General features: G+C 46.0%; 1 protein-coding gene across 8 annotated transcripts in view; it reads right to left on the bottom strand.

The window, feature by feature from the left end:
- Positions 1 to 360: 360 nt before the first annotated feature.
- RCAN1 (regulator of calcineurin 1) overlaps positions 361 to 15,910 on the bottom strand; it is a 95,342-nt gene continuing 79,792 nt past the window's right edge. For 6 of the 8 annotated variants that reach the window (XM_030880835.2, XM_060297816.2, XM_060297817.1 and 3 more), the window contains 3 exons: positions 6,131 to 6,304; positions 4,324 to 4,483; positions 361 to 2,129 (listed from right to left, as the gene is read on the bottom strand). In XM_030880835.2, the coding sequence (XP_030736695.1) occupies positions 1,957 to 2,129; positions 4,324 to 4,483; positions 6,131 to 6,304 (507 nt within the window). In that variant the 3' untranslated portion in view covers positions 361 to 1,956. The other 2 variants (XM_030880837.3, XM_030880836.2) reach the window with 2 other exon arrangements.

Below are 15,910 nucleotides of genomic sequence, written 5' to 3'. Positions count from 1 at the left end.
CTGAACATAACTGGCCTTTGTAACTTAGAATCTTCCATGGGCATCTTTTCTAACAGGAAAGAAAACTCCTTAAATGAACAATCAGAGAGATTGTCGTTGAGTGGGTCTGCTGGCGAAAAGGGTTTTCATCAGAGTATCCTCTCCCTGGACAAAGGAAAGACTCAGACTTCTGATTTCAGTTTTCTCCATTTTCCCCTTTCCTAGGTGATGCAGCATTAGTGTGGTTGACCCTCTGTGAATCACAGCAAGGATCTGGGAGTTTCCAGACTCAAACTGATGAAGGGATGCGTCCTTCTGAGACTGCAGAATTCAAAGGGTGCACAGGTTGACAATTAGAAATAAAATGACAAACCAGGTAACTTTTCCGTAAAGAGCATATTGTGTTGATTTATTATAGAATGCAGTTAAAAAAAATATCTTGAGGTTAGCCTCTCCAGTTTAAAAGCACTTAACTAGGGACACTTGAACAGCTATGCAATGGTCTCTCCCTCATCTGCCCCGACCCCCCACCAAGTACTGTAAACAGGGTTTTGAGAACATTCAGTCAATGTCTTGATAGGAACAGCCACATACCTTTGCTTCTTAAAGAAAACCATCTTCCACATTCCCAAAGCATGCATTGTTACTTGGCATTAGGTATTTCAAAAGGACAAACCTTGTTATGGTATTGTAAGGCCAAAATAGAATACCTATTGACCAGACACACACATGACAACTAGAAAAAAATTACAAACATTTAACCTAGTGTGACAATTCCGTCAGGAATGAATGGGGAAAGGCACTGCATCCTTCTCATACCACCACGCATCTACTGTCCACTTCACATGCTTTGAATTCAGGTCCTGTCAAATAGCTGAAAGGCATTTTCTATAACATACGATTCACAGGGAGGTTAATACATCTTACACTAGTCTTCCACGGCCGTATTTCTCACCCAAGGGCACAACAGGTATGAATATATGCTATCAGCTTTATTTACAAGTTTATCTTGATGTTTCAGTGGGGTTAAAAAAAAATCAATGATCTCAACTGAAAGTTCCCCCCAAAAAGGGTTTTGGCTGTGATTCATGTATATAAACTACCACGTAAAAGAAATAAATGAAACCCATTTATTGTCTGACCTAAAACATCTACACTAAAATTTCTCACCCACTAAAAGTTGGCAGTGAAACTGCTCTTTTCTGAGTTTTATAAGCGAAACGCTACGTAGGAATTTCAGATCGACTTCTTTTGCAAAAGCACAAGCTCTAGGTCGCATCAAATAGGATGCTGAGTGGGTGTATTACCGGTAGAATCCCCCTGTGTGTGCTGTTGCAAAGACAGTCATTGAATCTGGAAAGGTGACAGATTTTGCAAATGCTTTCCTATCTTCCCCAAAGATGTAAAACAACAATGGCATAACGCTATATACGACCAAAGGTTAGTTCTGAAAATCAGTAATACACATGCACAAACATTAGAACGTGAGGGGGAAAAATGAGACACTACAATTTCCACATTGCGTTGCTGTCTTCACAACCTTTCTGCACCAGACACCTTATGGCTTCACGTGGTGCCTTTTCCTACTGGGAGAGAGAGTCTACCTTGTAGGCTGGTTAAAAACAGAAGGCTCTCCCTGGACCCACTGATCAATCTACCCCTGGCAAAAACAGAACCTACCAGAAAAGAACAAGTACAAAACACTATCGTTATTGGTTTTCTCGAGACGTTCCCAGAAGTCCTTGTGCGATCACCCCAAACGCAGTGATTGGCTCAGGACATTCCCAGGAGCCATGAACATTGACTGATGCGCAGCGTTAGAACCAGAAGACAAAGCCTCGATTCTCTTCTGAGCAACATGGAATTTCTGCCACAGCGATCACAGGCTGCCGTCTCCAAAGTTGTGACTGGGCCGCTTCCACAGTAAAAGATTCCTTCTCGTGAGTATGATTCAGAACACTTCGTCTGGGTGCCAGTTCAGCTTAAGTGGACGGGCGAGTACTCCGGCCTCCTGGTCTGGATAATTTTGGGTTTGGGTCTCTTCATTCTTTCCACCTCGTCTTCTTCCTCGTTCTCCTGGTCGCTCTCACACACGTGGACCACCACACTGGGAGTGGTGTCGGTCGCTGCGTGCAATTCATACTTTTCCCCTAGGGAAAGAAAATAATTGCAGGGTAACTCAGGCAAGGGCCCGAGGGTCAAAGAGTAAAAGAGCAAACGGATGAGGACATAGGGGTCAGCTCGGCCAGGCTTCCGTGGGCATCCGATGGGGACTGAGGGCCACAGGCAGCCACACTCTGGATTGGTGTTTCTTTGGTGCCTCATTCTATATCTCACCACCGTAAATGACTCAGCTTTCAATCAAACACTCTGAGTCCAGGCACATGGAAGGTGTGGAAGGAGCGTATTTTTTAATTACACTTAGCATGTTCACCAGGCCCTCTGAGCTACCCAGAGGACTTCCCCAGTGTGGCGCAAGGAGCACCCGTTCAGGAAAAGACGGTGCATGAATAAAGGCGTTAGGAAAGGACCTCTCGAGCCCACGATAGGGACAGGAAGCGCGGGTGTGCAGCACACAGGTGTGCTGGTTGAAACAGGTGCTCTGGAAACATTTTTGACCACACCATATCCTTTTTCACACAACTATCAACCCCTTGAACCAGGAGTGTCCTGCTGTTCTCCGTCAGCCTGAATTTTATCAGGTTCAGTCAAGACGCTTTTCCTCATAAAAAAGGTGTTGCCTCTTCCCCACCCCGCTCGTGAGACTGGGATGCTATTGTAACTGCGGCTGGAAGAGCCTCAGCGTTCTCGGGGTAGGGGGGAACTAAGGTGGAGGGCCAGGGAGATCGCTCAACATGCGGGTCACGATCCCCTTTACAAACCCCTGTCTACCCGCTGAGGAGTTGCAATCCAGAAAGCACGGGGACAGGATCATATTTGCAAAACCTTTGCAATCTTTCAACTGTTGAAAGAAAGACTATTCAAGGTCATAAGCCCTAAGTAAACGAAGGGCAAATTGATCTTATGGCTATTTTCCAGAAGGGTTTCTCAAACAAGCCGTCTGTAAAGAATGGTAGGTTCTAGAGTGTGAAGAAGGCTCGCTAGCATCACTTCCTGCCTCTGGAGCAGTTTGACGCCTCTCCCCAGGTGGACGTCCCCTTCCTCCCTTCTCTAACATCCCAGGAGGTTTCAGCCCTCTGCTACCTAATACACCTTGACCTGGAGCTGCCAGGAGGAGCGCTGGCCACTTCCGTCTTGACCTTCATGCCACGATGAGCAGTAAGTAATGTGATTCTTGCTTTCTACCACAGGGGGATTTTCCGTCAGAGCGATGTTTACAGAGATGTCATCTTTTCCATGTGAAACGGCTGATGGTCCAAGGAAATAAAACCGTCCCCTCAGAGGAACACCAGATTGCTGGTCAAGGAGAAAGCTGATGGCCTCAGCATTTACTGCATTTGCTCCACGAATAAGGCAGAAGGGGGGCTCAAACCTCTTTACCCCCAAGAACCCCGATTGCACCTGCCAGCTCACCCAAACCCTATCAGGTAGGACAGGGACCTCCAACATTGTACTGTTTCCAGAAAACATGTTTTGAGCGCTGCCCATAAGCTAGGCACTATATGAAGTGCTTTTCACACGATGATCTCGTTTACTACTCCACCCAGTAATACCCATTTTCTGGATGAGAAGCCTGAGGCCAGAGTACCTTTCTTCCTAAATGCTCGCACCTTTGTTCTTTCTGAGGACCGGAACCTCTTCTTTCCCTGGCAAGCTCACTAGGGGAGCACCCCTCCCTATTGGGCTTCGTGACTGGGGCTCTTTCTCCACTATGATCTATGGGTCCCTGTTCCCTCACACATTCAAAAGGTCAGGGGAGAAGCAGATCAATAGATGAAATTACCTTGCCTAAAAATGAAATGTCTAAAAGTGGGGAAAGCCTGTTTTCCCTTTCCAAAATCCAATCACTCATCCCCACCTGGAGCAACAGGACGTGAGGCCGGGTCTTGAGTCCCTCACACCGGCTGTGCTCAGTGGGTGAGGGGATGGATTCACGTGATGCGGCCCAGAGGGGTCATGGTACTTGGTCCCCTGGACCAGCGTGCATGCTTTCCTAATGGATGAAGTAAGAGGCAGGCGTGCACGCTCCCACCCCGGGGCATGGGTTACTTCGATTCAGAAGAGAGCAAATAGAGACAAGTCACAACACACACTGGCACTGATCACGTGAGAAGTGGAAAGAGCAATGGGGTCGTGGCCACTCCTGCTGCAGGCGTGTCTCTGCCTTGACCACAATCTCTCCACGTCTCCTTGCCCCCTCTCCACCCGAGGGGCACTGCTTACCTGGCCCCAGCTTGGAGATAGCATATAAAAGGTCATAATTTATGACGGGAGTAGCGTCTTCCACTTGTTTCCAACCGACCGGCGGCGAGGCAGGAGGAGAGATCAGAAACTGCTTGTCTGGGTTTGGTGGAGCCAGGTGTGAACTTCCTATGTGTAAAGTCTGAGGAGAAAGATAAATGCAGGTGGGTGTTCCTCGGGGGAAGAACTGAAGCAGCAATCGCACTTAATGGCAGCCTATGGAAGACAGGTGTGAAGGACAAACCCATGTCCAGACAGCTGAACAGGTGCAGCCCAAGGGTGAATCGCAATACGGTTTCTAAGGGCGGGGAAGGGAACTTGGATTATGGTGCAAACATGATTAGAGGCCCCTCTCAGGACAGGGACTCACAGGCACTGGGACTGCAATTAATTATGCTTGAATTAGACCGATAGAAAATATACAGAGATAATTTTAGTAAACATGGGAAAAGTAAAGCACTGTCCCTGAGGTCAAGAGGGATCTCAGCATCAATTGCTTCCAGCTCCTCATATTACGGTGGCATCACATCATATCACAGAAGCTCCAAAGGCTAAGCGACATCTCTAAGATGACCCAGGACTCCTGCCCACCACGCTCTCAGGCTTCCCTCCCTCTGGGTCTCTGAATCAGATGCCCAAAGTGAGGAAGGAAAAATACATCTACCTTCCAGGATACATATTTAAAACAATAATGATAAGGAACAATGACCAAGATCCTAGTTTGGGCTTAAAAATTATACCAGTGATTAGAGGGCTGTTTGGAGACATCTTACATCAAAATGTTACCAGTTGGGATTTTCTTTGTTCTTTAGTATCCTCCCCCCCCCCAGAAAAATCACAATGAACATGCATTTACTTTAACAAACCAGAAAAAGTCGTGGAGAGACCAAGTAATTACTTATACGGAACCCCACCAAACATAGAAGGGAATTTGCCCCTAAGGATCCAAGGTTGAAGCCTGCGCCTCGCACTTACCACCAGGGGGCAGGGCATCCCGGCTCTCATTTACCCTGGAAGGGCAAGTTCACCTTCGCGCAAGGTCAGGAAGCCCCTCTACAGGATCTGCTCCCGTACTGGCAAGGGGAACTCAGGGCCCCAATGGGGGTCTCTTTCACCAGGGAGAAGCGTCCGAAGAGCCCCTGCCCCGCCCCCTGCCAAGCTGTTAGACTCCGGTAACATCATCAAATGGAACTTTGTGAGCTACCTAGAAGGCAGTTGCTGGGGGAGGCAGGAAGGGTGATGCAGGAGAAACAGCAAACCCGCCGCACAGCTCCCGGGAATGCCCTGGGGCCGGGACCCCCGCTTACCAGAAGTATTTCTTAGCATTTGCTACCTGCCTGGTGAACCCATTTTTTTCCTTGCAGGCCGGGTCTGGCAGCCCCGTGCTGATGCGCGGGGCCGGCTTGCAGATACCAGCTCTCCAGGAGTGAGCGGGCTGCGGGGACCCAGCGCAGAGCCGAACCGCTCTGGCCCGGGGGGGTGGGGGGGTGGGGGGGTGGTCAAGGGTAGCCACGCCCACGACCCTGCGGTCCTCCACCTTCCTGAGTCAGGAAAGGCTCTCTTTCTCCCCTCATCACTCAACTCAAGAAGGTCATCTCTGAGGGCACTTTCAAATACACCCCGATGTCTTCTTAAAATAGGGGACATGAAAAATTTCGAGTATGAATCTTGTCCTTCTCAAGATGATTTCTTGGAGTTTTAAATCAACCTATGCGTAATGGATGTCTAAGCTCCTTTTAAGGGTGGGAGGGAGGAGGGAGAAGGATGGGTATCAATGAACTCGATTCACCTGAGCAAAATATAATTTCATTTCCTTTCCAAGAAATTCCGTCTTATGTAGCTGGAGTCTGGCATCTGCTGCAGATAATGGGTTGCTGAAGTTTATTCTGACTCGTTTGAAGCTCTTAAAATACTGAAAGGTGATATCTTTGTCATATGTCCTAAAGAGGGATTCAAATTTGGCCTGAAAAGTAAAAATAAAAGGAGTTGAAATTTACCTGCATATGACCTTTGACTGGATGACTTCATTACATTTCTTATGGAGGAACCAAATTATTAATCATGTCAAGAACTTCCAACTTTTTTCTTAGAGAAGAAAGAGAACCCACCTTTCTCCTCTGGGGAGATTCTGCCCTTTTAATTTAATATACGTGATTTTATACAAAAGTAAGAATGTACGATTTACTAAATTCATTTAATCAGCTGAACAATTACCAATACTTCAACACTTCTTACAGTCACGGAAACATTCTTTTTAAAAGTAGAAGGAACATTTTCATTTGGTCATTTGTCACCCTTCTGGCCTGCCAGACCCTATTGTCCTGTGACCGCCCCCAATCTAGTGAGCTCCAATCCCACCACACAGCTCAGGGCATTGCTTTGTCCATCAGATATTGCTTTTGGACTTAAAAGCACTGGAGATAATTTCAAAAAAAAAAAAAAAAACACATTATTATTGAATTGGTAACTAATGAAGTTAATGAAAAGGCTTGCATTTCTTAATGTAAAGGAAGCAGTTTTTAAAAAATTCCCATTATTATTTTCCCATTCAATCTGTTACGTTTTAACTCTCTAAAATAGTAGTGGTTTCAAAAATTAACATTCTGCCAATGAACCCATTTCTGCACTCTGGCTTTAATATATGTACAGATGTAGCTCTAGTGTTGAAAGAGCTAGTGAACACTATGAAACAGCATGAGCTCTTAGAATTGAAATGCCCAAGTTCAAGGACTAAAAGCCTAGATTCACGAGAGCGTTCATCAGCTCCTGGGAATAGCTCTAGGGAGCGACCCCCGGCGGGGTCCTGGGTGCGGGTGCCCTTGGGGGGACCTGGGAGGCCACTGAAACCTTTCTGACCAGAGAGGGAGGTGATGGACAGTCTTGAAACTTCCAGGAAGATTATGCAGGGACTTTTAGTCACCGAACTTTCTGAATCTTTTTTCAGACTAAACTGTGAGGATGGTGAGAGGCAGATGGGGGTGGGATGGCAGACGGTGAGAGCCCAGATGGGGCAGCATGCCCTCCACCCAGGTGACTGGTGAGAAGGGGAGGCCCTGGAGCCCACAAGTACCCTGGAGACCTATGCAGAGCACGGTGCTTCTGCAGAGGGGAGAGAGGATTCCCAACAAGAAGGGAGAACATCTTCGAGGATATTCATGGCTAGAAAGCGGGGGAGGGGAGGGGCCCTCCTGTCGGTCAGTGCCTGGTCCCCAGGGCAGGGCTGTAGGCAGGTCCTGCATTCCCTGCTGGCTGGTGTCTCCACCAGGCAGGTGGCTCAGGGGGAGTGGGAACAGCTCACAACCGTTCTCTCTTCGAATTCGCCGGCTTCTCTTTAGTTGATGGAAATGTCTGTGACTTTCCCACGAGGGGTATTGCAGAGGCAAAGAATGAGAAAGAATGCACAGCAGATGTTTCAGCTGCGATTTCATCTGGCTGCACGTGGCTTGTTCTCCACCCCTCCCGAGCACGGGGCAAGTCTGGGGCGTAAGGGTGTCTGCGCAGATCTGGAATTTCACAGGACCTCATCCATAGGCACTGTGACCAACTGCTTAGTTTTAAAGTTATCATTCATAATTTAAGAGAGATGACTTTGCTGAATATTTTTAGAATACAAGTCAGGGCTTAGGACCAGAACCCAAGAGAACCCACACTATCTTGTTAATTTCATATTGCTATTATGTTATTAGTATTCTCTTATAAAATAATCTTATTTGTTCCAATAACCAATACCTAGTAATTATAGTTATTGGATGGCATCTCTACTTAATTAAGTAAATCAGTGATTTCACTCATATAAGGCTAACATTAAATACATAGACTTTGTAGTACTTTTACACGTAGAACATGCTCTAATATCTAGTTCAAAAACTAGTCCCAGCTTGCAAGCATTGTACACAGTTATGGAGTTAAATTTGATTAGAAAAAAAAAAAGAAACCTTCTGATGTCTCAGTAGGCCTTTGGGTATAAAGGTATAACGTGATCACCGCCCCCCAAACAGAACATACAGAAGTCATTCATATATAATATTGTTAGAGATCAATTAGATAGCTTCGTAGCTACTGATGAAAATCTTACATTTTAATCAAATGAAGAAGAAAAGCATAGTAATTAAAATTACTAATTATATTAATAACCATCAATGAGAGCTGCTTCCCAGGAGGTATACTCATCCCACACTTAAGTTATGTATCCAGTTTTATTATTTATTTGCTATGGCTGCATTTTCTCCAGCTAGAGAAATCTGGAAACTTGAAGACAGGCCCTTGTAATTCCTGCAAACATTCAAATATCTTTCCAGTATTGATTTCCCGAGATAAAAATCAATGTATCCTGAACTCTAAATGTCAAAGTGAAACATTCTGTTCACTGTCAGAAAAGTCCTCCCTCCAAAAGTTTACTTATTGATACAACCCACACAGAATGAAAAAACACCACGCCAAACCCTCCCTTACTAACTGGTCAAGGGACACAGATGCTTTTAAATATTGAGAGCTTTAAAAATTCCTTCACAGTTAATTCCTCAGGCAACACCTTTTGATTTTAAGGCTCAAAGCATTCTGGATGTATTTCAAAACCCCCAAACCCACAAGACAGCCACATACCCCACCAAATATTTCAGCTAATAGTCCCAATTAACATAATCGTTTGAAAACTCTCAAAAATCACATTATATCAGAAGCCTTACCCTGGTTTCACTTTCGCTGAAGATCTCACTGTTTGCCACACAGGCAATCAGGGAGCTAAAACTGTAGTTAAAGTTTCTAAAGTGCATCTTGCTTCCTTACAGAGAAAGCTGCAATTCCCGCGGTCAAGCCCCAAGTAAGGTTCCTTTACCAGAGACTGTAGGTTCTTTCTCGAGCCCTCACTTATAAAGCGCCGAGGTCCAGCCCCCACCGGGAAAAAAAGCACCGCTTCCAGAGCATCCTGTTTGGACACCAAATTCCTGAGTCAAGTCCTGCTTGCTCGCAGGCAGGCAGAGACAGAGTGTAAGTTTCTACTGGAAAGAGGTGACGTCAACACCTTAGTCATTTTCCCTATGCTAATTAACTTTGCTTGGGGAGGATGGAAAAAACTGCCGAGGTTTGCTGTGCAGCTGCTTTATCTACCCCTCTTGCAGCATAGTTTCCACTGGTAGTAATTCCATTCAGCCACTCAGTCACCAGGCTCCTCGGCTGAATGGGACGACCCTTCTTAAGATGGAAAATGTGACAGAGGAACAGGAGGAAGGTCTATAGCAGTAAACAGTAATTAGCCTCCAGGGAACTCTCAAGGCTTGGAGAAACCTGGAAACCGAAGTCTTGGCAAGTTGTTTGATCCCTGTAATTTCCTGAACACTGAAATCAAAGTTTCAGATGCTGGGGTATTAGAGAAAACATTTTGAAATCAGTCTTGGTCAATGAACCCTGCTTTTAAAGAAAAAGTGGACTTCATTTTGAAATACGGTCTTTTTTTTTTTCTAATTAAACTTTATTGGAGGAATGTCCTAATTCCCACTTGTATTTCACAGTGAGAATGGGAGAAGAGATCCTAGGATTTTCATTGGAAAACTTTATTATTGTAATTTGAGAACTAGGAATATGCAGCACGTTGATCATTTTCTAATAGCTGCTAAATTCGGGAAAAGATACAAAAATATTTTAGAGAATCTAGCCTCTGAAGCTGAGAAAAGAAACATTCAGAGGTTGTCTGCTTAGAGACTCATAGACGGAAGGTTTTTGTTTTTGCTTTAATTAGGAAAGGAAGAAGAAATAGAAAGAATGTACACTACAATTGAAAAGTTAGTTCAGTTGGCCTTTTTTCAGGTAAGATGTCTGGTCTTGGAGAAGCACACTGGGTGTCAGGATGCCAGTTCTTTGAAAAGGCTGCAACTCTTTTTTTGCAACTTTTTACTTTATTACTTTTTAAATTGAAGTATAGTTGATTTACAACGTTGTGTTAGTTTCAGGTGTACAGCAAAGTGATTTAGTTATACATATCTATATCTATTCTTTTTCAGATTCTTTTCCCTTATTGGTTATTACAAGATATTGAGTGTAGTTCCCTGTGCTAAACAGTAGGTCCTTGTTGGTTCTCTCTCTTATATATAGTCGTATGTATTTGTTAATCCCATTAAAAGGCTGCAAGTCTTTGAACTTCCAAGTACTTTGCTAGTTTAGGTCCCTATGGCAGTGTGAGTCCTAGGTCCTTCCTACTCAGTATCACCTAAATGCAGTCTCATTATTTATAAAAACATTCTCTAGTCTAGAGGCGGACACCTCTTAAGCTTCCAAAAGTTAAGTGGAATCCTGCTATTCACATTTAAAAATTAACTACAAAGAAGCATTAAAGTCAGCCAATAATAAAAAGAATATATGCAATGGGAAAGAACAAACCAGAGCGTTTATCCCTCCATAAAAGGAAATGCGAAGTCTTCTTGCATGAGTGAGCACTGCTTAATCTCCGTGGATGGTGCCCTGCTGCCAGCTGTAGGGTTATGCAAGAGACCAGTTATGGTGTTTGCTTTGCCAAATTACCCGTAACTGCCAACCCACGAGATCTAAGTGCATGTGTTCTAGAAGAGTTTCGAACGCTGTGAGATAGTATGGCATGCATCAAACGCCAAGAGGAAGTGGTCCATTGGGTGGTGCTTGGTTCCAGGAACTGTGCCCTGGGATTGGCTGCATTTCGGTGCACAGCCTGCAGTGTACCCTGGAGGCACATGCAGGCTTTGGTGGTGGCCTGGGGGTGGCAGTGGGGGTATGGGAGGCCAAGGGGAAAGGCACGGGAGGTAGAAGGCACAGAAGTGCATTCCACTCCTCCGGAGCGGCTGTCCCTCCTTTTCTCTTTCTCCTGGAGCCCACCTTGGCGAATAAGGGTTAAAAGGAGATCAGAGGAGGAAGAGGAGGTTAATTTCACCATCTCCTCATCCTATTAAAACTCATGACATGAAGCTCCAACTCAGTCGTGTGGGCAAATCTGGAACATTTCTGTTCATCTGAGACAACAGCACTGAACTCACCCAAATTTACAATTGTGGTTTCATTAATACGGATGGGATAAAAAAAAAAAAAGGAATAGTGAGGTATTTGAAGATGGTTCAACTATCTTTGCTCCTAGAAATAAATGATAAATGATAGATCTTTCATTAGGCTGTCCAGAAAGCCTCCCAAAACATGCAATTCTGTACGTGCCTTTGAATCGATGGTAAGCTCTATCTGAATCATATTTAGGGAACTTGAGTGCTTCCATTTCTAGATCAGAGAAAGGGGCTCAAAGTTGTGGCCGACTGTAGGGAGGCTAGATTGGAGGCTGGCAAAAACCACCGGGTCACAAAGTGTACCTGAGAGAGATGGCACCTAGGGTCCAATAACACAGGCTACCTGCAGCGTGAGAGGTACGGAGCATGGACCCTTCGTGGTGCTCCAAAGCCCCGGCTGGCCAAGGGGACAGACACCTGTCCCTGAACCCAGAGGGCCTTCCTTTTATTGGCTCACCTGACAGTTCTTGCTAGGAATGTCCACTCTTCAACTGCACGTCTATTAGACATGAACTTGCACTTCTAAACGTCCTATGGTATTTGTCTATCCCTTGTGGTTTGAAAGGCAAATACTTTTTTGATTCTTGTTTGCAAGTTGGATGTGAGTGATTTGAAGAAAGCAGGGCCCACAGCAACGTCTCATTAGAACTCTTGAAAAGCATACTAAAAATTGCACTTAAAATAGTAAAACAGGGGCTTCCCTGGTGGCGCGGTGGTTGGGAGTCCGCCTGCCGATGCGGGGGACGCGGGTTCGTGCCCCGGTCCGGGAAGATCCCACATGCCGTGGAGCAGCTGGGCCCGTGAGCCATGGCCGCTGAGCCTGCGCGTCCGGAGCCTGTGGCCATTGAGCCTGCGCGTCCGGAGAAGCCACAACAGTGAGAGGTCCGCGTACCGCAAAAAAAAAAAAAAAAAAAAAAGTAAAACAGAAACCAGAAGTTAGAGAAGAAATGAAATGCTTGAGTCCGCTGAAAGCTTTAGATGTTTTGCATTTCTTCCATTCGCGCCACTAAAAATCTTAAATGAATCTCTTCAACCTGCATTTGCTTCCTGTGGTTCCAAGCAGTGAGAGCATATTTTCATTAAGAAGTTTCTATTCTCAGTGAGGAACAATTGAGGTTTATGTCGAAATCCATCATTCCCATCACAGCACTCTTAAAGCATAGGGAGGATGACCTCAGCACGCCCATTATAAACTCCAAGGAGTTTACAGCTACGCCAAGAACGTGCCACCAGTGAAGCCTTCTACAGAATGACCACAGAGAGAAACCGAGTTCTGACTTTGCTGTGCAAATCAAAGCTGAGCAAAGAAGAAATCTGCAGGTCTCCTGGGAGGGCAAATGGCACACCCGACTGAGATCAAAGGTATCAGAGAGTTTATCTTGAGTGCCAATTAAGCTTGTGTTTTAACGGAGCTTTTAGCTTCTGAGATAATGGGATAGCTTTACTGTTATTTAATATTCGTAACCCTTCCCTTTATAAGGTGGAGCACTGTTCCCCCAACCTAAGTTACTGTACACAGGGGCCTCTGAGTCATCTTTATCACTTCCCAGTCTAAAAGGTGTTATTAACTGAGGGGACACTTCTTGTTCTCACTTGGAAACCAGGTTAATATCAACTTCCCAGCTGCAGTGAAGATTGAACAATCTGACATAGGCAGAGTGCCCAGTATAGTGCTTGAAACACAATCAGTGGTTGATGCATGTTAGTTGTGTTTCTAGTTCCCATTTCGTCGGTAAGGATACTGAGGTTCAGAGGGCCTCGCTGTGTTGAGGAGTCAGGACTCACCCCGATCCTTTGACTGCAGATTCCATGGAACTATGCTTGCCTCGCAGCAGTGCCCTTTGGTACTTCCCCATCTCCATTCTCTCAGTCCCTCTGGCATCCTGGATGGCTTCCTCTCCTACGTGCCCCACTGGTCAATAGAGGGGTCTCTAGGTTCTCTGTAGCATCCTCCACCTGGCACTCCTGCACACCATTTCAGGCAGCTGTGGCCAATTTCTTACTGCTCCAAAATAGTGCGTAATTCCCACAACATAAAACTTCCCGAAGCTGAGCTTGATCACGTTCCTCTCCTACTGTAAAGATTTCAGTGACTTCCCATCGCTCTGTAGGTTAAAGGGGAAGATTTTCACTTGGTATTCATCCATGTGTCGATCCATGCATCTATCTACCCATTTGTTCTTTCACCCAAGCACAGTTCCAGGTGTTGGGGGTTCAGAGATGAAGACAGACAAAACCCTCTGCCCTCATGGAGCTTACATTCTAGTTGGGAAAAAGGAAAAAGAAATGAGATAAGTGGGTAAAATATATAGTGTGTTTAGATAGTGGTAAGTGCTGGGAATAAGGCAGAGATGAGGGATAGGAAAAGCTGGGAAAAGGAGAAAGAGAGAAAGAAAGACAGAGAGAGAGAGAGAGAGAAAGAAAAAGGAAGGAAGGAAGGAAGACTAGCCAGGGAAGGCGTCCCTGAGAAGATGACAGGTGGGTACATCAAGACCCGAAGGAAGTGGCGGAGTGAACCGTGAGATGCTCGGAACAGCATCTCAGGCCAGGGATCAGAAGGCACAAAGGCCCCTGGCATGTTCAGGCCCAGCAGGAGGCTCAGAATGGCTGTAGAGGAAGGACGTGGAGAAAGTGGTTGGCAGCAGGGCCACGCGAGACCTTGAGCCATTGGAAGGTCTCTGGCTTGCATGCTGGTATCAGAGGGTTTTGAGCAGAGGAGAGGCATGAACTAACTTCCATGCAACAGAACCACTCCAGTATCTGGGTTCAGAAAAGAGGGAAGGGACAGGCTGGGGGCATGGCACCCCTGAGGCACGAGACCTTCTCTGACTACGGAGCCCATGACTCCTCTAGGCAGCCCTCAGCTCTGCCTGCTTTCCTCAGTTGTCAGCCAGCTCCTCCCTAGTCTCTGCCCGCCAAACTTCTATTCATCCTTCAAAGCCCATCACCAAACATCCGTTCTCCAGGAGGCACCCCTCCGGACTTTATGTTCTCTCCCTCCTTTAACCCCTGTGACCTCCCCCCACCCCCCCACCCCCCAGCTCTCAGTGCAGTCTGCCTGGCATCCTAGTTATATTCTTGCCTTGCAATCTCCCTACTACAGTGAGAGCTGCTTGAGGGTACCACTGCCACTCCCTGGAGATGCGGATAAATGCTTGTGCAGTTCAGGGACTACACCAGGGAGGGTCCATCTGAGACGGGCCAAGAGCCAGCATCCACCAGCCATCAAAGGGTCAAGGCCATCTGTGTTCCTAACTGGAGGGTTTCCAGTGCCTCTGGTTTGAACAAAGACCTCCTTTTCATTGCAGGGGGTGGTAAAGGTACAAGTTTGCTCAGCGGGTGCTGGTCCCATTCCAGGGTGTACTTCCTCTGTCCTTGCTGCATGGTGGCTCGCAGGATGTCCAGGCATGGACTGCACCACCAGCTCCAGACTCTGAGGCCTCACCCCCCCAGACCCTCCCAGAGGCCTTGTGACTCTCCTTAGGGGTCTATGGCCGGGGTCTCGACAGCCCTTTGTCGTTTGGGCAGAACGTGTTTAATTTAATATATGTTCGCTTGTCTTTTTTAAATGCCTATTTTTTAGGGTGTGTTTTATAAGGTGCACAGTAGGGAGTAGAATTTGTATAGAAGTTACAAATAAAATGCTTTTATTGGCAGATGTACCAAAAATCTTTCATCCATGAGGTTCATGATCAAAAATGTTTGAAGGCCTATTGTCTCCGCAGTAGGGTGATTAAATTCCCAACTTTCTGCTTTTTTGTGACGATCATGTGTAAGAAAGAGAACAGGAAGATATTCTTCTTTCTGATTTCTAAAGGCGTTTCCATTTTTGTTCTCTCTGGAGGGTAATCAGGGAATGGGCTGGGGAGCGGGGCAGAGCCAGATGTGGGCTCGGGAATTTACTGCTCATAGAATTGCTTTATTACTGGTAAGATCTGCTCGGCCACAGGGAGGGGCCTTGTAGGAAAGAAAATGTAAAACAAAGCGGATAACCTTTTTTTGTGGGACTTGGAAGGTTCTAACCAGAACTCCTCAGACAAGAGAGTGCCCTTGTCTCCCACGACAGAAGGTGATGCCTATGAATTCTAAATCTGAGCTGAGAAAACCATCTTTAATGAAAATCACCTTTATGTTTAATAACCATTAATCTTCTGAATCTGCAGGATAACACAAAAGAAGTGATATTAATACTACACTTCAGCCTGGGTCATTTTTGATACTTTGGGGAAAAAAAATGGAAAAGCCTGAAATATCATTTGATACTTTACACAGAATAGTACAAGATAGTATACAAATAATTTCTATTTCTGAGATAATGTGGAACTTCCTATTACTTAATTTTTTTTTAAGTGGCTTATTGGGCTTCCCTGGTGGCACAGTGGTTGAGAGTCCGCCTGCTGATGCAGGGGACACGGGTTCGTGCCCCGGTCCGGGAAGATCCCACATGCCATGGAGTGGCTGGGCCCATGAGCCGTGACCGCTGAGCCTGTGCGTCCGGAGCCTGTGCTCTGCAACGGGAGAGGCCACAACAGTGAGAGGCCCGCGTACCGCTA

The sequence above is a fragment of the Globicephala melas genome, chromosome 4 (genome assembly GCF_963455315.2).
Source record: "Globicephala melas chromosome 4, mGloMel1.2, whole genome shotgun sequence".
NCBI classification, from domain to species: domain Eukaryota; kingdom Metazoa; phylum Chordata; class Mammalia; order Artiodactyla; family Delphinidae; genus Globicephala; species Globicephala melas.
The sequence above is the reverse complement of the archived record's forward strand: the minus strand, read 5'-3'. Positions and strand labels throughout refer to the sequence as shown.